The sequence below is a fragment of the Phoca vitulina genome, unplaced genomic scaffold, assembly GCF_004348235.1.
Source record: "Phoca vitulina isolate PV1807 unplaced genomic scaffold, GSC_HSeal_1.0 scaffold55, whole genome shotgun sequence".
Classification (NCBI taxonomy): Eukaryota; Metazoa; Chordata; class Mammalia; order Carnivora; family Phocidae; genus Phoca; species Phoca vitulina.
In genome coordinates, this window is record NW_022589758.1 from 7,577,041 (window position 1) to 7,602,107 (window position 25,067).

General features: G+C 36.2%; 1 protein-coding gene across 5 annotated transcripts in view; it reads left to right on the forward strand.

Moving 5' to 3' along the window:
- The window catches only part of CNKSR2 (connector enhancer of kinase suppressor of Ras 2), a 277,726-nt gene that overhangs the window by 208,108 nt on the left and 44,551 nt on the right, over positions 1–25,067 (forward strand). For all 5 annotated transcript variants that reach the window (XM_032389505.1, XM_032389507.1, XM_032389504.1 and 2 more), the window contains 6 exons: positions 6,318–6,366; positions 6,807–6,979; positions 10,554–10,627; positions 10,911–10,982; positions 17,653–17,720; positions 23,795–23,895. In XM_032389505.1, coding sequence (XP_032245396.1) covers positions 6,318–6,366; positions 6,807–6,979; positions 10,554–10,627; positions 10,911–10,982; positions 17,653–17,720; positions 23,795–23,895 — 537 coding nt within the window. The remainder of the gene's footprint in view (positions 1–6,317; positions 6,367–6,806; positions 6,980–10,553; positions 10,628–10,910; positions 10,983–17,652; positions 17,721–23,794; positions 23,896–25,067) is intronic.

Consider the following 25,067-nt stretch of genomic DNA (forward strand, 5'->3'; position numbering starts at 1 on the left):
ATTTCCCCTGTTGAAAGACTTCTTCAGGTTAAAACAGTCATCTGATTAAGACTACATCCTATGCTCTTTGCTGATGGTTTGCTCAACTTCCATTCACTCAACCAGTATTTATTGAGCACTTCCTCTGTACTAGGCCTTGTTCTAGGCAGAAGATGAAACAGTGCATAAAATAGACAGAATTCCTCTTTCATGCCATTTATATTCAGAGGGAAAGCTGGGTAATAAACAAGAAATATAAGTACTTTTAGTAATGCTGAGTGCTAAGGAGAGAAATGAAGCAGGGAAGGGAAACAGGAAGTATTGAGGGCAATGAGAATAATAATTTTAGATAGGGAAGCCTGGGAAGAATTTACTAAAAAGGAAGCATTTGAGTTATGATCTGAAGAAGTTAAGGGAGTAACCCACAACAACATCTGAGCAAAGAACAACTCAGACAAAGGGAACAGCAAGAGTAAAAGCCCTAAGAGGGGCCTTTGCATGCTGTAGCTACAACAAGGGTAGCTGGAGCAAAGTTAGCAAGGGTAGGGGCAGGAGGCAAAGCGTCCAGGCCATACAGGGCCTTCAAGGCCATTGCAAGGATTTCGGCATTCACATTCAAAGTGGGATGAGAAGCCAGTTGAAAGTTTTGTGTAGAGGAATGACGTGATTCAAATCATATTGTAACGAGATCACTCTGGCTCTTCTCTTAAAAATAATGTAAGAGCAGAGGCACGGAGGACAGTGAGGAAATACTTCAGTAATCCAGGTAAGGGATGATGGTAGCTCAGACCAGGGTGCTACTAGTAGAGGTAGTAAGAAAAAGTCATATTGTAAACATATATTTAAGACAGAGCTGATACAGCTTGCTGGTGGACTGGCTGTGGGATGTAAGAAAGGAGTTAAGGTTGACTTCAAGATTCTGGATGGGAACTCCTCTGGGGGTGGGGGGAAAGGAATTGCTATTTACTAAGGGACAGAAGACAGGAGAGGAGCAGATTGGTTGATGGGTGGTGGATATCATAAGCTCAGTTTTGTACACATAAAATCTATTGAGTTAGGAAACCTGCAGCTCAGTCAAGAAGTCCTAGCTAACGATATGAAGTCATACATTACCAAAGATCAGAGTTTGTAGATTTTCAGCTGGGCGAAAGTTCTTTGAACTTTCGCCCAGCTGTTCACTACAGTAAACAGAAAGTATTAGTGAGGGCATTAAAAAGATTTCACTGAGGGGCGCCTGGGTGGCTCAGTCGGTTAAGCATCTTGGTTTCAGCTCAGGTCATGATTGCAGGGTCCTGGGATCGAGCCCCACGTCATGCTCCTCACTCAGCAGGGAGTCTGCTTGAGGATTTCTCTCCCTCTCCCTCTGCCCTTCCCCCTGCTCGTGCTCACTCTCTCTCTCTGCATAATTAAATAAATCTTTAAAAAAAAAGATTTTATTAAATGATAATTTAGGAAATAAGGTAAAAATACATTTTCAAGGCAGTTAATCTTCACAAATGCTTACAAAGGGAATCTATTTTTGGTGGTCAATAAGCATTACGAGCTTATGCTTTAAATACACATACACACTCACACACACATACACAGACACTCACACACTCACCCTACTCCAAACACATAAAAGGTAATGATCAGGGTCAAAAGCAAGATCTAGTCTCCAAGGACCAGAAAAAAAGAACAAAATTGCTCAGTGTTAAATGGGAACTAAAGCCACATAGCTGGTCGGCTCTGAGTCCAGAAAGAGATAAAGATGGCTGGGAGTCCGTTATAATGGGTATCAGGGAACAAATGACCTGCAGCCATGTCAGGAAACTGAGGATTGACTTCACTGAGTGAAACCAACTGGGAGAGCAAGCAGAGCTTCCTCGCCCACGAGTAAGGAGGTTGAATAAAAAACAGCCACTGACCAGAGCTCTGACTTGTACTTGGGTGATTCTTTCCTTAGTAAATACAAATTATGGAAAATCCACAAAAGCACTTAAAATGAATTTTGAAATAACAACAGGATAATTAAGAACAGTGGATAGTCAAAAGAGCCAATACCAACTAAACATCCTGGATATGTAAAATATAGTCAGTGAAATAAACACTCTACAAATAGGATAAACCTAAAACTGGATGCAATAAGTGAGAGAATTAGGAAATTAGAAGACATCAGAATGAATTTACCTAAAAAACGTTGCAGAAATATGAAATTATAAAAAATATGAAAAATATATGGTTGATAAATTGAGAGGTGTTAACATATGTCTAGAGGGAAAAAGAGAGACTGCTAAAGACCATTTGAAAACATAATGCCTGAGAATGTTCAGAATTAAAGCAATGATACCTTCAAGGACAACACAATGAATGCGAAATAGGATTATTTAAAAGAAATTATAACTTATACAATTGCAGAATATCAGGGATAAAGAGAAAAATATTTTAAAAGCTACTGAGAGACTAAAGACAACTTGTGACAAATGACAGAGTAGCCACAGATGTCTTCAGAGTAGCAATAAATGCCAAAAGAAAATAAAGTAATATATTCAAATTGCTGAGGGAAAATGATTTTCAACTCAGTATTCTATGCCCAGCTAAGCTATTATTCGAGAGTGAAGGATTTTTATATTTTCAAATGTAAAAATCTAGAAGAGTTTGCTACTCACAGACTGTTATGAAAGAACTTCTAAAGGATATACTTGAACATGAACCTGGAAGAAGGATGATCTGAAGCTAATAAGAAAAATACAAAAATAAAATATATTGTAAATTTCCACTGTCATGAGAAAAGTATTCATCATCATGAAAGCAAAGATTCCAGGCCTCTCTTTTTTTTTCAGTCATAGCACCTTATATGATCTGCTGCGTTAGCCATTATAGTCATGGATCTGTTCTTAGTGTCTTGCTTATGTGAAATTTTTCATGATATCATTAGAAACTGAAAAAAAAAGTGATACCGATTGTCATTCAGAATGAAGAATTCCATCAGTTCTACTAGAAAAGACTACACAGGATTATAAATTTGCAAATCAGGAGTGCCTAATCACCCCGTCGCTGATGACATGAGGAAACCTTCACTGTCAGGAGCTTATTTATGCATATGAACAATTTTTAATATAAGTTTGTAAGGACTCTTTTGAATATGAGGCTTTTTCAGGGGTCCCCAAGATCACCCAAATGTTCTGTGATTCACTAGAAAGACTCACAAGACTCAGCATGTAGCTCTACCCACGGCTAAGATTTACTACAGTGACACAGCAAGGAGGTGTAGTCAAAGCAGTAAGGAAAAAAGACACCTATGGGATCTGGAGAAATCTATGTGCAGGCTTCCTATGCTTTCTCCTTGTGACAGATCCTGCGGAGTGCATTCTCACCCAAGCAGCAAAAATGCAGTCACATGTATATTGTCTCTGCCCAGGGAAGCCCATTAAAGACTCAGCACCGAAGACTTTTATTGGGTTGGTTATAGAGACATCCTCTGTCTAGCAACTACAAAAATTCTAGATTCCCCAAAGAAAAACAGGTGTTTAGTCCCTGGGTGGGCAAAACAGTCTTGTTGCTTAGTGAAGCTCATGTCAGTATAGGGAACTGTTTACCAGCCAAGTTCCCAGATGGTAGCTGAGGGCCAACCTTGCAAGCAGGCCCCTCTGAGATAGCAGCCTGAAGCCTGCTGTATTAATTCTCTTCTAGAGGCCTATTTCCTTAACTGTAATTTTCATTGCTTTCCCTATTACTTTCAAAAGCATATACTATGGACTCTGAGAAACAAACTGAGGGTTCTAGAGGGGAGGGGGTTGGGAGGATGGGTTAGCCTGGTGATGGGTATTGAGGAGGGCACGTTCTGCATGGAGCACTGGGTGTTGTGCACAAACAATGAATCATGGAACACTACATCTAAAACTAATGATGTAATGTATGGGGATTAACATAACATAATAATAAAAAAAAAGCATATACAGTTGACCCTTGAACAACACAGGTTATTCACTTATATGTGAACTGTATGGGTCCACTTATATGTGGGTTTTTTTCAATAAATATATTGGAAAAATTTTTAGAGATTTGTGACAATTTGAAAAAAAACTCACAGGCAAACCACATTGCCTAGAAATACTGAAAAATAATAAGAAAAAGTTAGGTATTGTTGTAAGTATATAGTACATAATACATAAAACATATAAAATATAAGTTAATCAACTGTTCACATTATCGGTAAGACTTCCGGTCAACAGTAGGTTAAGCTGTTTAACAGTAGGCTATTAATAGTTAAGTTTTGGGGGGAGTCAAAAGTTATATGGTTGGTGCCCCAGCTCCCCACCTTGTTCAAGGCTCAACTGTAGTTCAATTCATTTTTTTATTTTAGAAAATGTCATGTCACACAGAAAAATAATAAAATCTCTTAAGATAATTTCATTGTAATATTTTTAATATTTACAAAAAACATCTATGGCTTTGCTTCTTTGAATGTTGGATAAATCTATATTGCGTGCCTAGGAGTTCTTGAGTTTCAACAGTATGTACACTGATTATACTCTGCAATCACAGTCAGTATAAAAACACATCTATGGGGAAAGAAAAGATAATTTTATTAAAAAAAAAAGTCTGGAGAGCATAAAATATATTCTTTCAAGTTGTCTGTTATACATATAGCTCCCTAAAAATAAACCACCACCACCTTTGTCATTTTTAAGAATAATGAACTGTAAGATTGTAATGAGTACTTGTGGAAACACGAAAGGAAAAAAAAACAATCAGTAATTTTATAGACAAACAATTTAGGGAAAATAACTATGTAAATTACCCATACTTGAGCACACTAGCCTGAGTTATTATTTGAGCTCTTATTTTGAAACAAAGAGCACTCAAGAAAATCAACACAGCATAATAGGTTTTATCTTTTGTTTCCTCTCCAAAATTGATTATGAATTTCTGTAGCCATGTGTCCTGCAAAGTTTTGTAAACACACACACACCACATACAGACATGTTTTTATTGCTTTAAAGGTAATTATTTCGGGGTTACGCTGTACATCAGCAAATTATCTGATCCTTATCTTTAGGACTGGTATCCATCTGTAATACCATATTCATGAGAATTAAGTAAACCATATACAAAACAAGAAAATTGCTATATAAGTAGAATGTTATTTTATGAACAAAGATACCAAATAAGAAAGTATGTCACAGAATACAAATGTATTGTACAAAACCAAGACCAGTGAATTTTATGTAAGCAAAATCCAATTACCCCTTACAGACATACCCTTCTAAAGAGAAAGAGTTTGTTACCTAAAATTCATTTTGAAGGAGTATCTGTGAATTGAAATTACACATGCTATCTCTCTACCCTGTTAGCTAGCTAATCATGCGGACATAATTAACCTCATTATACCAGTGAACAACAATGTAGCTTAGTAGACTGTCTGACTAGAACCAGTGATTTGTAGTCATTGAAAGCTAGACCAGTCAATACAGTTGCGGGTTTTTCTCCTAAAACATTAAGCTTTTCTGGTACTTAGCATAGAGCAGACAGGCGGGTTTAGCTGAGATGGTTGTTTAGCTAGGCAAGTATGATGGAGAGAGCATGGTTCAATATAATGATTATAATGATGTCTCATGAAAACTAAGTGAGAAAAAAAAAGGCACAGAAGGGTGGTAAGGCCGACAAATTGGATGCCTCAGTGAAGATTTTCTAAAAATGACTGGGTTGGAGCTATTGGGCTACATAAAATGTCAGTAATAGAGGCAGTGGTCGGGGTGTGCTTAAGATAACAAACCTGGCCGTGGGGATGGATAGCTGAGGAGAGGAGAAGTAAAGATCATTGGAGATGAGGTACTAACATGACTTACACGAAGATTACTTCCCAGTCCTAGTAACAGAAGTAGGTATGACAAGAAAATATTCATTCAAGTGCTGGTGGCTTATGGAAAGGAATGAACTTCAAAGTAACAAGTGAGAGTCCTTTTTGCCTGACTACTTCATAAGCCCTTGTGAGAAACAAATGAGATATTGCCTGGGAAAACACAATAAACCCGTAAAAAAAAAAAAAAAAGAAAGGGTAAAAAGTAGTACTGTATATATATATAAGAGTCCTGAGTTTCACCAGTGCTTCCTGCTCTGCTTTCTCTGCCTACAAAAGAAAGACAACGATAATACCCTCTCCCGCTTCATGGTTGATTAGAAAGTTAAGTGACATGATCTATATGAATTTGTTTTGAGTCTTTGGAAAAAGAAAGTATTTTCTCTGACCTGGGTTCAGAGTCATTGTTCAGCTCTTGAGAGTTCTGTGCAGCATTCTGGCACTGCGGATGGCACCCCGAGTGTCAAATAACATTCTTCCCATCCTTTGATTTCAGACATTTCAGCAGTCCTCACTGCAGCACAAATCAAAGAAGAAAAACAAAGGTAAGAAAGGGAAGTGAAATGAAATGAAATGAAATGAAATGAAATATATAGCTGCTTAGTTTGCACTGTGATAATCACCAGCATACTTCACGCATCCTCTCTTGCCTGAGCCCATTGTGGTTTGGAAGATCACAAACCCCTAGCAAGAACTGCCAAGACCAGCTTCTCTTTCAGGTCAATTATGATGAAGGGGTACCTTTTACAATAAATGGTCTCCACTGGTTTTGAGACTGGGATTACACACTCCTGATTCCATTGCATGTCACTTAGGTGGGGGGAAAAGTATTAAAGATTTCCATAGTTTTCTATTCTGGTACAGTGTAAAAATAAGAATTTTTAAGGTTAAGTACCCAGACTTATCTTTATGAGCTATAGATTAATCTTCTACCTTCACACTTGTGTAAAATTTAAAGAGCATTTTTACCTACTATGATCTTTAGGTCCTATAGCTGGCAAGAGCAAAAGAAGAATTTCTTGCAAAGATCTTGGCCGGGGTGACTGTGAAGGTTGGCTTTGGAAAAAGAAAGATGCAAAGAGTTATTTTTCACAGAAATGGAAGAAATACTGGTTTGTCCTAAAGGATGCATCCCTATATTGGTATATTAATGAGGAGGTAAGACAAAGGGTTTTGTTTTCTCATCCATTTTTCTGTCTTTAACCCAAAGAATCACCATTTGAGGACTTAAATTTTAAAATCATATAACCACCTTAATCCTTATTCAGGAGAGTCCCGCTGGTTATTTTTTAATCTGCCTTCTTAAAATGATTGCATTTTGGGGTTCTGGAAAGATAGTTGTCTCAATTATTCAAATGTGGCAACATATCTAAAACACAACACATAAAATTCTGTGTATCTAATTCAAAATTCCAAACTAATTCCAGCAATAGCTTAACTAGAAGGATTATACATGGAATTTGAAATAGATTTTTAAATGTCTCACTTTTGCTTAAAGTTTTAAAATTTTTTGTTTTCTTGGGGGAAAGAAGTTATTTAATAATTTAAGTAAATTAAGAGCACATGAATTTGTTTTTCTTAAAGAATATGTGAACTGGGAGACTAGTTTTGAAAATCTGCAAGTATTCATTTCATTTGGCCCATTTGAGGGATAGGGGAAGGGGAGTGTATATAGTATATTTAAATTGTTCTTATGATTTCCTGCTTCATTTGCAGTAAACAGATCTTTATCCAGAGTAGTTATATCATAACCTACCACAAGAGTATACGTTGATATTTCTTTGACTCTGCATTTATTTTCATTCTTTTGCCATACCCATCTATCAGTTGACCTTATTAAGATTTTTTTTACAATAATTTCTATTGTTAACTTGTTTTCTCAAAAAATGGACATGGTTTAATATGGTGTGCTGGCTAAATAGTCTTACAGGAATACTGTCATGTTAAGACATTCATCAATTTGCATTTGAAGATTAATTTTTGAAATATAATTTAACAACATAATTATGCTTATTATTATAACATAAAATGTCTAGAGGAGTTATGTTTGTTATGGTTAAGAGAATAGACTTAACCCACCTGAGTTACTAAGCATCAGTTTCTTCATTTGCTAAAAGGGGGAGTAATAATAGTACCTAGCTCACTGGGCTATCGTATGGATGAAATGAATCAGTTCATGTAAAGCCCACTTAGAACAATGGCTGGCATACACTCAGTACTCAGTAATATGCTGTTAGTAATATTTTTCAAATTGACCTCTTATTTCATTTGTAAAATCTTAAAGTAACATTTTGCTATTTAATATAAATGCCTATATTATATAGAAGGATTTGGTTATTTTCTGCACTTTTGATATTATTTGTGCCAGTCACACAATTACCTAAAAAGTCTTCTGTTTCACTAAGTATATCTTATTTTAGATATAAAACACAATTTTACCAATATTTTCATTTAACATATATCAAATACTTTTTATATGCCAACCAAAGAGTATCAAAATATAGTCTTCGTTTCTCTTTAAGTTCACTTGTAGATTTGTCTGCTGTATGCTATATTATATTCTATCTTTCAAAATGTAAGAGATAAAAAACTGAGACCCTTTTTTATTGAACAGTAGCTAAGTTTCAGAGTTGTTACTGTGTTAGCCTTGTGAGAAGTGAATGAATAATTCCATAGTATATATTATAAGAATAACAGTGTGATTTTTTAGGAGAAATGTAAAAATCCCTCATCACATCATTATAGGAAGATCATATCTACCCCAAAAATATTTTAAATTGTTCAAAATTTAGAATTTTTAAGTTAAAGACATCAAGATTGATATAGCAGACGTCAAAGCTGAAAAAGAGATTTGAAACTATTGTGTTTACCCCAAGGTTGGAAGAAAAAAAATACTCACATATTGAAAAATATTGAAAAAGTTATAATACTCTCTTTTTTATAACACACATTTCAGTCACTATCAGTAATAATCAGATTTTTATTAAGTTTTACATTTATACATACATACTGAAAGAATTGAGAATCTGTATTTTTTTTCCTTGAGATAGCAGATGGGGGTGTAATGTCACTTGAACTTGATATGTAAGGAGCCATGAACTGGTAACAGCACAGATTAAAGTTTGGGGGAGTAAAAGTCTGAGGAACTTGGTCATGACCATGAAAGGGACAACAACAATGAAAGGATTTAGCCAAAGGTAGTCTTAGCCTAGTTGGAATAACTTATATCTAACATAACATTTTGGGTAATTCTCCTATCTTGTTTTTCCTTGCCACATTAGAGAGACGAGGATTTTATGGATTTCATTCAATTGTCCAAGTAGAAAATGACTTTTATATATATAGCATTCATAGCAAGGTAGATATTTGAAGATCAAATTAACTTATTTCATTTATAAAATCTTGAATACACAGCATATTTATTTTTTAATTTTATTTTATTATGTTAATCACCACACATTACATCATTTGTTTTTGACGTAGTGTTCCATGATTCATTGTTTGCGTATAACACCCAGTGCTCCATGCAGTACGTGACCTCCTTAATACCCATCACCGGGCTAGCCCAACCCCCCACCCCCCTCCCCTCTAAAACCCTCAGTTTGTTTCTCAGAGTCCATATTCTCTCATGGTTCATCTCTCCCTCCGATTCCCACCCTTCATTTTTCCCTTCTCCTAATGTCCTCCATGCTATTTCCTATGTTCCACAAATAAGTGAAACCATATGATAATTGACTTTCTCTGCTTGACTTATTTCACTTAGCATAATCTCCTCCAGTCCCATCCATGTTGATGTAAAAGTTGGGTATTCATCCTTTCTGATGAGTGAGCAATACTCCATTGTATATATGGACCACATCTTCTTTATCCATTCATCTGTTGAAGGGCATCTCGGCTCTTTCCACAGTTTGGCTGTTGCGGACATTGCTGCTACGAACATTGGGGTGCATATGGCCCTTCTTTTCACTACATCTGTGTCTTTGTGGTAAATACCCAGGAGTGCAATTGCTGGGTCATAGGGTAGCTCTATTTTTAATTTTTTGAGGCACCTCCACACTGTTTTCCAAAATGGCTGTACCAACTTGCATTCCCACCAACAGTGTAAGAGGGTTCCCCTTTCTCCACAACCTCTCCAACATTTGTTGTTTCTTGCCTTGTCAATTTCTGCCATTCTAACTGGTGTAAGGTGGTATCTCAATGTGGTTTTGGTTTGAATATCCCTGATGGCTAATGATGATGAACATTTTTTCATTACACAGCATATTTAATTCAGGTTTGATGAAAGACTTTTTTGGAGGCAGAAAAGGAATTGAATTAGTAAACTTCAATGTATTTTACATCTGAACATTAAAAATTATAGAAAATTATGAATGGTGAATGTGGACTGAAGCTATTTTATATGTTATGGAAGTATATGTACATTCTGGTGAGAAAATTACTTATAAAACATGTTTCACTTTGACAATTTAAAGAATTTTCTATCTTCATTCTAATATAAGGAGTTTTCAAAATTTCTGTGTATATCTTAATTTGTAGTACTCTAAATGTTCAAAGTATATCTTCAGTTTAATGGAATATAACAAATAAGAGTGGAACTCTAATCTCTAAAATGTCAAATTTAAGAAATTAAATGAAAAGATTTATTATATAAATTTTTAAGGCATAGTTATATAGTATTATCAGCTTCAACCCTTTGTGTATAATACCCTAAATAAGACTGTTGCCTCTTCAGGATGAAAAAGCAGAAGGATTCATCAGTCTGCCTGAATTTAAAATTGATAGAGCCAGTGAATGCCGCAAGAAATAGTAAGTTGATTTTATCTGGGGAGAGGGAGAGAAAGGAAGTTTTTTTTTTAATTTCTAGCTTTTAAATTATAGGTTGCTTATCTAATGCTTTCAAATTGAGATAATAAGAAAGCAGTTTTGTGGGCAGAAAATTGAATCTTTTAGTGATTCTGTCATCATGGCAGAAGCATTATATATGTGAACTCAGGTTAGATGTTGAGGTAATTTTACCCATAAAAATTATTTGGTTCTAACTTATTTCCCAATTTGAAATAAAATAAGTGTACTTTGTTTCCTTTTGCAGTGCATTCAAAGCCTGTCATCCTAAAATCAAAAGCTTTTATTTTGCTGCTGAGCATCTTGATGATATGAACAGGTAACATGTTACTTAAATTTCAAAGCACTTAGAAAGTCAGTTAGGCTTAGAATTCTAAACTTTCCACATTAATGTTAGAGAATAATGTCACTGTGACCGATCAGTTTAAATAAAATGGACTCAGGCATAGCTGCATCTAGCCTTAGCTAATTTCAGAGAATAGCATTTTAAAGATCAAAATGAACTTGTTGACTGTTTATCAAGTTTACCAAAAATGTGCCTGAATCCATATATAGACCAAAAAAAAAAAAATCCACTGTAAAAAAAAAATTTTTTTTAAGTCCATTTCAAGAATGTGTCTTCAAATTTATTTCCAGGTTGGGGGAAAAGATAATCACCCCCCAAAAAACTAACTTTTCCAAGTGCTGAGTATTTATGGCACAACATCCATCTCAATTATTCAGTTCTAAGCAAAGTTAGTATTGCTTTTTGTCATCTTTCTTCTATCAGTGGAAAAGATTATACTGCCAAGTGATTAGATGGCTACATGGTTATTTGGGGCTGCTGGGAAGGAGGGAGAAATATATATATATTTTACATATACATATTATATATATATATTCCCATCATCTACAACATTCTGCTCCAGGTTTCCACTTTAGCTTTTATGAATTTGATGCTTTCTTCCTTTTCCTTCCTTTCCCCTCTCGTTTCTAGATTCAGAGAAACTAGATTTAAGATTCAGATTTTTCCTTTTCACAGGTCTTCCACAGGTCTTGCATATGACCTATATAACTTGCCAACAGTTAGGGAGAGGCAGCATAGCGTAGTGATTAAGAGCATAGACTTTAGAACCAGACTGTCCAAATCCCAGCTGTCGTGCTTACTAGCTGTGTGACCTTGGCTATAGAACTGGACCAGTTTATGCCAGGTATTGGCCCCTTGAAAAAGATGGACATAATAACCATCTCCACCCAGGGGACTATTGTGAGGAGCAAATGAGCACACATAAAGGGCTTAGAACAGTCCCTGTTCAATTGTAAGTGCTGTTTAAGTGTTTGCTGGCAATATATATTCCTTTTATATACTTTGGACTCTTAGCCCATTTACCTTTCTTTGTGTGTCTCCAAAAAATTTAGTATCCAGATATTTTTTTAAAGATTTATTTATTTATTTGAGAGACAGAGGGAGCAAGAGTGGTAGAGGGGCGGTGCATAGGGAGAGGGAGAGGGAAAGTCTGAGGCAGACTCTGTACTGAGTGCGGAGCACCACGCGGGGCTCAGTCTCACCACCCTGAGATCATGACCTGAGCTGAAACCAACACTCGGACACTTAACTGACTGAGCCACCCAGGTGCCCCAGTATCCAGATCTTTTTAGGCACAAAATGGTGCAACTTTATAAATGTGCTTGAGCACACTAAATGAACACTTGATATGCTTTTATAGATAATCTTGGTTTTTTGACACGTGGGAGTAAAGGCACGCTTTGTCCAAAGCAAGGAAATGAATACAAGGAAATGGCGAACAAGTGTTCAAAACACTTGATAAAATATGTTATTATTGGGACGCCTGGGTGGCTCAGTGGGCTAAGCGTCTGCCTTCGGCTCAGGTCATGATCCCAGGGTCCTGGTATTGAGCCCCGCATCAGGCTCCATGCTCGGCGGGAAGCCTGCTTCTCCCTCTCCCTCTCCCCAGCTTGTGTTCCCTCTCTCTCTCTCTGTCAAATAAATAAATAAATAAAATCTTTTTAAAATATATGTTATTATTAATAAGGGAACTGAGTCTTTCTTGTACTTCCCATAATCTTCTTTTGATTTATGTTACCATCCTTGAAATTTCACACTAGGCAATTAGAATTTGGAGAGCCTTTTCTCCTTAATTTGTTCTCAAAATGAAAATGTTCATTCACATGCTCATGGGATGAGGGGCAGGTTGTAATGCTCTGTTTTGTGTTTTAATAATTTTATAATTCTACTGTTCTAGTTACTCACTATCTATTTTATTGCATGTTGAGCTCAGTGCCCTTGGGATGAATATGAAATGTTTACATCATGACCAAACAGAATTAGTGGTAAAAATGAGCATTATCCCATCTTACAAGATGGATACACTAGAACACAATCACCTCTATCTGAGAATTAGCATAACTTAATTATTCACAAAACATGTTAATCAGGGTCTTTTTAGGCATAGAAAATGCCTTTTTATGAACTATAAAACCGTTCCTGGTCTCCACTCCCTGCCTTGTGTTAGCAATAACTTCAACAAAAGTGTGTCATGTCACTATTCTTCCCTGATACTCCTATGGATGTATCTGGTTCAGGATCTCATAGAAGAAGCTAAACCAAATCCATGTGTTTCATTTTGTTTTTTCTAAGTGATGAGTCAAAGGAAAAAAAATGGATGAGATCAAATATGTTATCTCCACATCATACATTTAAGAGTGCTGTTTTATGTGAGCCTTGTTATGGTATGCTATAACCTTCAGAATTACGTTGTCTTGAAATACTGAATCTTTTTAAAAATTTAAGTATAATGGACTTTTATTGCTTTTTCTTTTTTTATAATCATATTCCCAATGTGTATTTTGAATAGGCAAGTTTTTAGAAACTACTTGTTAATAGGAGGAGTGCCAGTGCTGGAAATAAACAGAGGATTAGTGGTGGGAGAGATGCCCCCCAACAATTTTGTTCAGTAGCCTGATCGTTACATAACAGCAAGATAATCTGGGTGTTAGTTCATTCCATATATAATCTTTTAAAGGAATGTACCTAAGTCTTCAAGAGATTTTATATTTATAATATCATAGTTATGCTAATTATAATATAAATATAAGCTTTATCTGGTTATTTCTTAATTTCTAAAGCACTAGCATATGTATTTTAAAAATATAGTGTGAGTTTTGACAGGACCTAGTAATTGAAATGAAAAAGCACTCCTTAAATTTAATTTTCTTGTATAAAATATCTGCATGTGTGTATACTGAGAAACACACACTCATACATATACCCAAATTTACATATACCCATCTATACATACATATACACATACCCAAATGTATGTATATATACATATATATACACATGGAATATTAAAATCTCACCTTCTATTTTCTGAGCAGCTGTAAGTTTGATTGTGAGGTAATTTGCAAAAACACTTTTTGAGGCCCCCACCACCATCCATCTGTTTCCTCCTCAGAAATGAGCACTGAAACATGAAAAAAAAATTGCCAGTCTTTGTGAAATCTGTGGGAAGAAAACAAAATATCGTGTTTCTCAAGTATTCTGAAACTTATTTACTGAATTCATTTGGCCTATATATTCCTTATCATGTCAGCACATAAGTCCTTACAATTGTGAGGATTCACCCATTTCTCTTTGGTAATTACTTTTTGTACATTACTCCCGTAGTTCTTACTCATTTTTTTTCTTCTCAATACATTATTCTCTAAACACTTGACAACTTCGTGGGAATGTTTCCTTTAGGCTCAATATCTCCATACCTATATTATCTTGTTTTAAAACATTAGTGTTGCGGCGCCTGGGTGGTTCAGTCATTAAGCGTCTGCCTTTGGCTCAGGTCATGATCCTGGGGTCCTGGGATCGAGCCCTGCATCAGGCTCCCTGCTCGGCGGGAAGCCTGCTTCTCCCTCTCCCACTCCCCCTGCTTGTGTTCCTGCTCTCGCTGTCTCTCTCTGTCAAATAAATAAAATCTTTTTAAAAAAATGAGTGGTACAGTAAGGTGCTGAATGTAGACCGAATATTAAAGCACTTCCCCATCATTAAATTCAATGCTTATATCCCTAACCGGTTTTTCTTAAAATAGCCTCCCCCCATTCCTAGCACCTTTGACTTCCTAATTTTTCACCTAGCTATTTTTGTAAATGGCACTTGATAATAACTTGACATATGTTTATTTGTATCCCTATTTATTGTCTGTTGCCTTCACTAAGATGTAGGCTCTGTGAAGGCAGATGCTTGGTTTTGTTTCTCTCTACGTCCTTGGTGCTTGGAACAGGACCTTGCAGACATAGGTTCTCATTAAATATTTCTTGACTCCATTACTGCATATATATCTGCTGTTTATAATGACCTATAAATACCAAATTATACTGCAACAAGTATATAGGTCAGCCTCTTCAAGCTGCGGTCTTAAGGACAAGTTTATCCAAGACAGCACCAACAGCAGTGTGGTGTTCAGCCTTTTGTGCGTGTACACACTGGCCTGAGTAAGCCACACGCTTTCTAAAGAGTTTTTATCATGAACAGAATTTTTCTTCCTAAAAGCAGTCGAATTTTCAATTGTCTTGTGACATTTAGCAATTCTGGAACTCACTGAAGGCAGGAATTATGTCTTATTCATTTTCGTGCCCCCAAAACATAGCTCATTGTTCAGCATATAGCAGGCACTTAGTAAATTTGTTGAACTGAAAAATCAAGGAAGCCTCTTTTTAGTTTTCTGATTCATCTCATAAAGACCTCATTGTTCTTTAAACTCCTGACAAAATGAAATTTCACTGATGTTTTTTAAAATAGTCAGTATGAGGTACTAGATTAAAATCTAATAATACATGTTCCTATAGTGCTATTATCATCATTTTCACCCAAAAAGCACCAGACAAGTCTTTCTCAAGAGTGCTAAAAGTTGTCTTGCAGTACAAATTCAACCCCTTACTCACTACAAATGACCTGTAGACTAAATTTTAATTTTGACCTTTTACTAGTGATTAGAGTCCTTTTTAAGGGTTATTTATCATGAAGTTGACTTCTTATCATTTGTAATTTTTTGGAGTGTGTGAGTGTACTCTATGCTACTGAATTTATTTGATCAATCTTTATTTTATTCCCTTTCTGTTCCAGTCCCTTCTTCACTTCCCAAAAATACTTGAGGTGATAATTACATTGTAATTATCAAAATAAAGTTGAGCTTTAGGTGACTTATTGTTAAAATTAAAGCATAAATTTCCATGGATGTGATTTTGTCAGTGAGAGATACATATTTCCTCCCTTTTCAAGATATTCTAAGAATCTGCTGCACAGTGAATACCACTGGACATAAGTGCTGTAATACATGACTCACTTCAAATCACATCGTCTTCCATCTGACACAGGAGATAAACTCTTGGAAGAAAAATTTCTCAAACACAATTTTTTCTTAAAAATATATCTTGCTCAGATTATTCCACAGTTTAATGATGTTAACTCTACTATGGTTTCCAAACTTATGGTAGTTTGGAAGGGGGGTTCTTCCTTAATTTCTGATTTGGGAAAGTATATGGATCATAGCTCAGAATGGACCGATGGGAAAGTGTCAGGTTAATTTAAAGATTTTATGATTTGATAATCTGATGCAGTGTAAACAGCTGAAATAATGAACACAGGGAGAGATCTGGTGGGACAAAAGATGGAAATTGAAACAATGCAGGCCCCTACACTGGCAATAGCAGCACTACTGAGAGAGGAAAGATTTATTTTTAGGTTACTATTATGCGTGGAAATAAATTTTCAGGATCTGAACAGAGGTTAAAATTATGTTTGTTCATTTTGTCTTTAGAAAACCTAATACCCTAGTATTTAGAGACAAAGTTCCAAAGTACTCCTGACATGTGTTTCCCCCTGGATCACTAAACTTAACTGACCTTCTTCAAAACTAATATTTCATAGTAAAGTTTATTTTGACAGGCAAGGTCCATAACTTTCTCCCTCATCAGTATATATTGTATGATATTAAGTAACTGTAAAAGAGCATTTGCTCTGAAGACACAATCAGCAGTGATATTTGGAGTGCTTCTAAATTGGGAGCAACAGAATTAATAGGGATCTGATCATCTTAAAACCCTCTATATTACAGATATGAACAGGTTTGCCTAAGACTTTTCTATCAAAATAGCATCTTTAGTGTGGGAACAATTTGTACTACAGCAAATTGGAGCTCATTGAAGACTCCATGTGTCAAGAGTAGCAAAGAACACATCTTTTATGTAGAATTATCCCATATATTCTTAAACATCTTAAAATAAATATTTTTATTAAGTTTTGTAATTTTGGGGCTCCTGGGTGGCTCAGTCAGTTAGTCGTCCAACTCTTGGTTTCGGCTCAGGTCATGATCCTCAGGGTTGTGAGATCGAGCCCCGCATTGGGCTCCATGCTGGGCTTGAAGTCTGCTTAAGATTCTCTCTCTCCTTCTCCCTCTGCCCCTACCCCTTCCCTCTCTAAAACTAACAATAATAATGTTTTTTATTTTAATTCCTGTTTAGTTAATATACCGTCTTATTAGTTTCAGGTATACAGTGTACTGATTCAGCAATTCTTTACATTACTCGGTGGTCATCATGACAAGTGCACTCCTAATCCCCTTCACCAGCCACCCCCCCCCCCGCAACGTACCTCCACTCTGGTAACCATCAGATTGTTTTCTAGAGTTAGGAGTCTGTTTCTTGGTTTGTCTCTCTCTTTTTTTCCCTTCATTTGTTTTGTTTCTTAAATTCCACATATGAGTGAAATCATATGATATTTGTCTTTCTCTGACTGACTTATTTCACTTAACATAATACTCTCTAGCTCCATCCATGTCGTTGCAAATGGCAAGATTTCATTCTTTTTGATGGCTGAGCAATATTCCATTGTATATATGCCACATCGTCTTTATTCTTAAAATAAATATGTTTAAGAAGTAAAATATAAAAAATTAAGTTGCAATATTACTGATTTTAACATTTGTTTTTTTCAGGTGGCTTAACAGAATCAATATGCTGACTGCGGGATATGCAGAAAGAGAGAGGATTAAGCAAGAACAAGGTAAAGGAATATTTTTTTTTTTAGAGTCATGGGGTTTTTGTTTTGTTTTGTTTTGTTGTTATCCTATACAGTGATTCACTACTATCATTTGAATGAACATGCAGTCACCAGGCTGTGGTTATTTCTCTTCTGGGCACTTTGAATCCAAACCATAGCATCTTATAGGTAAGGTCTAGTAAACTAAACAGGTGGGGAATAAACTCTGAAATTTTTGGAGCACCTAGTGTGGAGTTCGTTGCTGTCTCTCTCAGTCTTTTTTTCAAAGGAGGAAAAAATCTTAAAAAGTCTGTAATTGATCCTAAATATTGGCCAAAGTTCAGGTCCTTATTGGTGCATTGTTTTTTTTTCTGTTTAGCAGCTTCATAGACATTTTAGTGGACTTTTATGCAAAGAACTCAGATGGATGACCCCTTCTTCCATAAATTATCTCAGTTGGTTATGTTCTTCGGTTCTGTTCATCTGTTACTCTGTGATCTTATGGAACTTGCCTCGGTATTGACCTCAGATTTACAAAAGACAATGTCATTATGCAAAATTAAAATTTTACTGAAAGTTGTAGTCACCATTCCGAAGTTGCTTTACATTTCCAAAAAGTGTTTATTGTACATCCCTTGGAAGCATCAACAGGTGTTGGAAGTCTCAAAAGAGACCCAAATCAGAGAAATTCTACAGGTTGATATATATACAAACATATTTCCAGTTGTGTCTCCGGTGGGCATAGCCTATTTGTTTATGTGGAGACTCTAAAAACCTTCTGTTTCCTCTCAGAGTAAAACCTCAGCCAAAACTTTTTTAAACATCTAAAAGCTAAAGGTTAAGAGAGTTCTAAAGAAGATAACCAGATCACAAAACCAATCTGTCAGCAAATGTTTAGGGCAGGGGTTGGCAAACTTTCTGTGAAGAGCCAAGTAGTTAATGTTTTAGGCTTTGCAAGCCCGTAAGATTTCTGTCTAAACTGGTCAAAGTCGGCCATTACAGTATGAAAGCAGCTGTACACACATGAGGGATGTGTCTGGGCTCTAATAAAGCTTTATTTATGGATACTGAGATTAAATTTCATATCATTTTTTACATTTCAAAAAATATTCTTCCTTTGATTTCTTAACCATTTAAAAATCTAAACACCATTCTTGATCCACAGGCCATGTAAAAACAGGCAGAGAGCCTCATTTGGCCTGCAGGCCTTAGTTTACCAACCCCTGGTTTAGAGCCATTGGGTGAGGGAATGAGAATGGGTAGAGCACTGAAGGGTGAGGAGTTAGGGCAGGAAGATTTCAAAGAAATAGCAAAACATGGTTCCTGCCATTAGGAATATATCATCTTGTTGAGGATCTCAAAGATACACCCTTGAAATTGCCTGAGAAAAACAAAAACAAAAAAAGAAAAACGAACAAGCAACATAAAGTAAATGAGTCCTAATGATTGCACAACGTGCAACTGACGAAAAATTTGCTAAGTGGATGCAAAATTAAAAAAAAAAAAAAACCTGGGAAGGAGGCAGGATTAATGAGGAAATAACTTGCTAGAGGAAGTGATCGTGAGCCTGATGTAAAGTCAGCAGAAGAGGGGAAGAGAAGATATTTTATTCAATATGAAGCTTTTCTGTGTAATGCCTTCAACTAGCACTCTGATTAAATTAAGGTGAAATAGGCACCCATCCTGCCTGAAATTACACTGAATTCTAGTAGAAAGGGTACTCTTAATATAATACAGAAAATGAAATGTAAGAAAGTACAAATCAAGTTCTGTGGAAATTCGGCTGGAGAGATTGCTTCCAGGAGGGGAATGGGAAAAGACTTTATGTCGACTCCATTATTTGAACTCGTTCTCACAGGATGAGAAGGAAGTAGAGTTAAGGAAGTAACGAAATAAAGCATTCCTGAGAGTGGAAGCAGCATGGATACTTCCACAAATAACGTGGAAGCAATCTCCATCAAATCAGGGTGCAGAGGCAAATCCCAGCCAGGACTAGGAAATGTCAGGCCAGTTATCAAGCCACATTTTTTCATTGTTAAAAGTTTTTTAAAGGAATAAACCTTTCATATTTCAACTTAACTTATAGGCCTAAAATTGTGTTAAGAGTACTAAAAAAAATACTAGTCTTCCTTTTCACATTTTTTTAAAGTCATAAAAGAGTTCTTTATAGGTGCATACAGATTTGTTTCTGATTCTTTTAAGATGCAAGAATTAAAAGTGAGCAATGTACGGATAGAAAAAAAATGAATCTTTGAAAAAAAAATGTAATGTACATAAGGAGTCTTGGACTTTCAGGCTCAACTCTTGTATTTTATCACTTTGAAGCTTAGCATGGTCTTGATTTTAGTGAATTTTCTTTGTACGTGGTATTATATAGTCGAATTTCATTGTGGATTAAAGAACTGGTAAGTTATATTGCACATGCAAGTTCCAATAAGTATTCAGTCCATGGATTCATGCTGCCCTGGTCATGTGAGTATATATTTTAGTGCCTTCTGGAGTGGTAGGCATTCATTGGCAGAAGCTAATAGTTAATAATTCACCTCTCTCTTGCTAGCACATCGCAACCAGAATCTCTGAAGTAATTTGGATTTCCACATAGAGTATATATTCCTCAGGCACTCTGACCTAGGTCAGAAACATACGACACTTCCTACCTTCTGCACAATTAGGTCTCATGGTATATTCTGTAGAGAAAGCAACTGGATCCATGTATCTACTCCACACTTCTGTACAGTTCTTTGACATCTCCTGAGAACCGTTCTCAGTACTGAAGTTAAACTTCATACAAAATATAGCTCTTTGAGGGTTGGGAAACATTCACAAACATGTAAAGGAGTAACAACTGCCAAGCACTTTTTATTTAAGTAGCCAGTGCAGCTTAGAAGTGACTCTTGCATTGATTTAAATAAAAGTTTAGTGAATTGCTGTCTGTAGCTACAGAAGTGTAAAGGATGTGGGCTTCTCTTTCATTATTTATTGTTGTACTTAGAGAAAACAAGGTTACACTAAATTATCAAGATCACAATCTGGCTAATTGTCTGCTAATCATTTTTCTATATTTTTCCACCTTCAAGTCAGACATTCATGACACATTATTTTCTGTCATACATAAGGTCTTTCTAAAGCTTTAATCACATAAAAATGAATGAAATATATTTTTTGGTAGTTTTAGATGGAAAAGTCATTCTTTTTTTCAAATTTTCCTTTTATATCAACATGAGAAGTAAAGTGAAAATGTTCCTGTTCTATTGACAGCACTGTTTATTCATGATTACTTATAAAATTGAATACCACTACAAGAGACATTAAGAGTTCCCATTTATTTTGTGCTAAATAGAAAGCTAAAAAAAATAATTTGCTCTTAGAATGCAAATCAAAATGGTTTCAGCCTCTGAGCAAACGGTGTGCCTGTGATTTTCTACACAAACCCCAAATAAACCATGATTGAATTTTCTGTGTAGGTTCCTCTCTGGCATTGCTCTCTCAAAGACACACAAGTTACTGTGAGAAATGAAATTAACTTACAAGGTGGGATTTCAGTCTTTTCTTTAGCAACCCAAGAAAGCTATAGATTGATGGTACTTTTTAGTAAACCAAGAATTACATCAAACAGTGGACTAGAATTCTTCCTAATTCAGCTGAGGGAGAAAAGGAGAGAGAGAGAGAATCTCCCACATCTATCACTTGTAGTGATAGCTATAGAGAATTGTATAAAATGGCAATCCTCTCCTTCTCAACATGCTGATAAGGACCACTTGAGGTACTAATTCTTTGAGACCCCCCCAAGGTATCAGTGCAAAGATCAAGGAGAAACTCAACACAGGTGCCACAGTTTCATGAAATAGTGGAAAGGGTAAAAACAAAGTGATCTTAGTAAACCACTGCTTGGGGGTGGGATGGGGGTTGCTGATCCCTTCACCTCCAGCAGTGACTTCGCTGTAGTATTTCAAGCTCCCACAGAACTACCTAACCCAGATCCCAGAACTTCAGAATTCACTTTTCATTGCTGCAACTTGCTACAAGAAAAAAAAATGTCCAAGAAGATAAACACAAGGCATCTATCTCCTATGTGATCTGGGTCACACTGTCCTAGCATGCTACCTACAAATCCACCCAAGAAGATCAGGGGTCCTAATATTTATTGAGTGCTGTCAAGGTGCGAAGCACTTGAATATATATTACCTTATTTAGTACCCACACACACACACATACACACATACACACAACTCTGAAAGGTGGTTATCATTAGCCCCCTTTTACAGATGTTCAAAGAGACTCAGGTTTAGTAACCATCACAAGAGCACCTACATCTGCCCAACTATATAGTTCATGCTTTTCCCACCATTGTTTGTTGGGTACATCTCTGGGCAACTACATCAATTCATATTTGAGGGGAAACTTAGTATCCTGGCTGTCACCAGCATGGTCCATTGTAAATTACCAGACACAAGTTTAGATTAACTAGTTTCTGCTTATCTTTTAGTCAAAGGGAATAATTAAAGTTAGGAATAGCATTTTCAAAGTTTTTGTATTTTGAGACCTGAATATAATAATCTCCATGGCTAAAGAATTGCTGTTCATGTTAGCCCGAGTAATAGAGCAGCGGGAGGAGGGGGGCTTAAAGCATCATGTATAGGGATGCCTGGGTGGCTCAGTCAGTTAAGTGTTTGACTTCAGCTCAGGTCATGATCCCAGTGTTCTGGGATTGAGCCTCGGCAGGGAGCCTGCTTCTCCCTCTCCCTCTGCCTGCCACTTCCCCTGCTTGTGTGCACTCAATCTCTCTCTCTCTCTCTCTCTCTGACAAATAAATAAAAATCTTTAAAAAAAATTTTTAAAAAGCATCGTGAATATATGTCAAATTAAATTCTCCCACTATGTCATACAAAAGAGTCCCTTCAAGGTTTAGGGCAAGGTGATTTCTTAGTTCAAATCCCAGCTCTACTACTTTCTATTCAGCATATATAGTAAGTACTTAATATTAGCTATATTTATTAATAAGTATAGCAAGGAAAATTTATATAAATATTACAGTATAGGAATTCCTGGGTGGAGAGGGGTTCCTGTAAAAATATGTGCCATGATTTTTCACCTAAATCTCAATATCATTTAGGCCTTATGATGGTTCTTTTGTGATTTGGATTTTCATAAGAATAAGGAACATATGTCTTAATACTTTTTCACTTCCTTTACCATCTGAGATTCATATGGGTAATACTTGTAGGTTTTTCTTTGTAAATCTTGTAAAGAATTAACCCAGAGTTAAGAATGGTGAAGATATTAGTGGAACAGGTTCTGATTATTGGCCTTTGTGCTGTATTTCACTTACTCAACTGATTTATCTCTCAGTTTTTTCCCTTCCCTCTTGCCTGAGGTCTGCCAAATCTAGCGGCTTACATTTTCTACCCTTTTAAGTAGTTCTGGAAGTTTGGAACTTGCGGCCCACATCAGCAAATTTGCCCTTTTGCATTTGGCAAGAATCAGGATTTGCCATGTGTTTCCAAGTAGAGGTGGGAGTATGGTGTTATAGAGATTCATGTCAGCATGACTCTGGAAACAGCGATTGTTAGATAACCAGTGAATTGAAGCCAGAAAAAAAGAATTGAGAACGTTATTTTTAGAGCTGTTTATATCTGTAGAGATCTACAGCAGTGTGTGTGTGTGTGTGTGTGTGTGTGTGTGTATATAGCTTTTCTTTGAGTGTTCATCTTTAGGGTAAAATGATACACCTTTCAGAGGCATCATGTGATATCATTCATTAATTAAAGGTTCGGTATAATTTGGCCTGGAATCTAAAGCACCCTAAACCCGATTTGGCTTATGCAGTGTCTTTTTCTTAACTCCTTAACATTGCAGCTATGTATAATTGCTTGCTTTAAAGGTTGGAATTAGGTGATTGTACTCTTCCTTCTTCCTCAAAACCCAGCCGAAAATAAGTAGGAGTAGGAGGTGCTGGGGCTTGGAGTAGGAGGTGCTGGGGAGCAGGGTGTAGGAGTGGAATTTAAATTTCCTTGTGTTAGCTGGTAGTTTATGTTCCTGAAAATATGGCTAGAAACATTTAATAGAATGTCATTGTATCTATGTGTGTGAATTTACAGATTACTGGAGTGAGAGTGACAAGGAAGAAGCAGATACTCCATCAACACCCAAACAGGACAGCCCTCCACCGCCCTACGATACATACCCACGGCCTCCCTCTGTAAGTTGCCAACAGGCATGTATGTAATTTGGCATCAGATTCTTCAGTGATATCCCTTCGTTCGTTAAAAACAGCTATGTAGTGAATTGTATGTCAGACCTCAGGATTCCTAAGAGGAAGGAAAATAGGGAGTCTAAAAGCAATAAGGGGAAAAAAACTTTAAGTATGCAAAGACTGTTTAATCAGGAGAAACAGTCACCACAGATTCCAGGCGTAATAAAAATCTGCCCAGGTTTATTTTAAAAAAATCCTGTTTCTGTCAGAGTAGCCTTCATGGAAATATCAGCAAGAAAAAAAGTTTTCTTAGAAAAAGATATATAAATGGACCTTATGTATTTCCACACTAATAAAGTTCATTCCTGTGTCCTTCAGAAACAACTCATAAAAATTAATATTATATCTGTATTGAACACATGTTTTGACATACAGCTTTTTAGACAGTCATGGGGTCTGGTTTAATGTATGTGTTTATATGGTACTCCAGACTTCTTAACGTGTGTAAATGATTCTGTGTATACACTGTACTTTAATCTTTTAATGGGATAAAACAGCTGTCCTGGTTTTCTTGGGACTATCCCAATTTATGCCCGTTTCCCATCAGAATTATTAAGAGCATCTCAGTAGTGTCCCAGTTTCAACTATATATTGCATGCTTACGGCATCTTAAGAGTCAATTCTGCCTGTCCTGGGACTGAGTCGTCCACATAGGAAATGGAAGCTGAATTTAGGTGACAAGAGCAGCCAACCTAATTGCACCTCCATATTACTCTAGAAGATTTTAAATAAGAAAGGCACTACACAAGATGTTGATATAATTTGAGGACACTTCTCAACCTTGGCTATGCATAAGAATCACCTCTGGAACATTTTAGAAATGCAGATGCAGACATTAAATCAGCATATCTGGGACTACAAACAGCTCAATGGACTAGACTATGGACTTTTGCAAACAGGGGCCCTGTTGGATGGATCTACACATCCCCATGGCCTAACACAGCACTGGCATTTATTTATTAAGTGCTTAATAAATATTTCTGAAATAAACACATGGGCACTTTTGGCCAATAACTAAAAGGGAAGCCACATTTTTAATAACCACGCTTGATGACAGTGTCTATTACCTAAGAATTGTTCCTCTATATATGCACATTTCTTTAATAAATGCTGCAGTT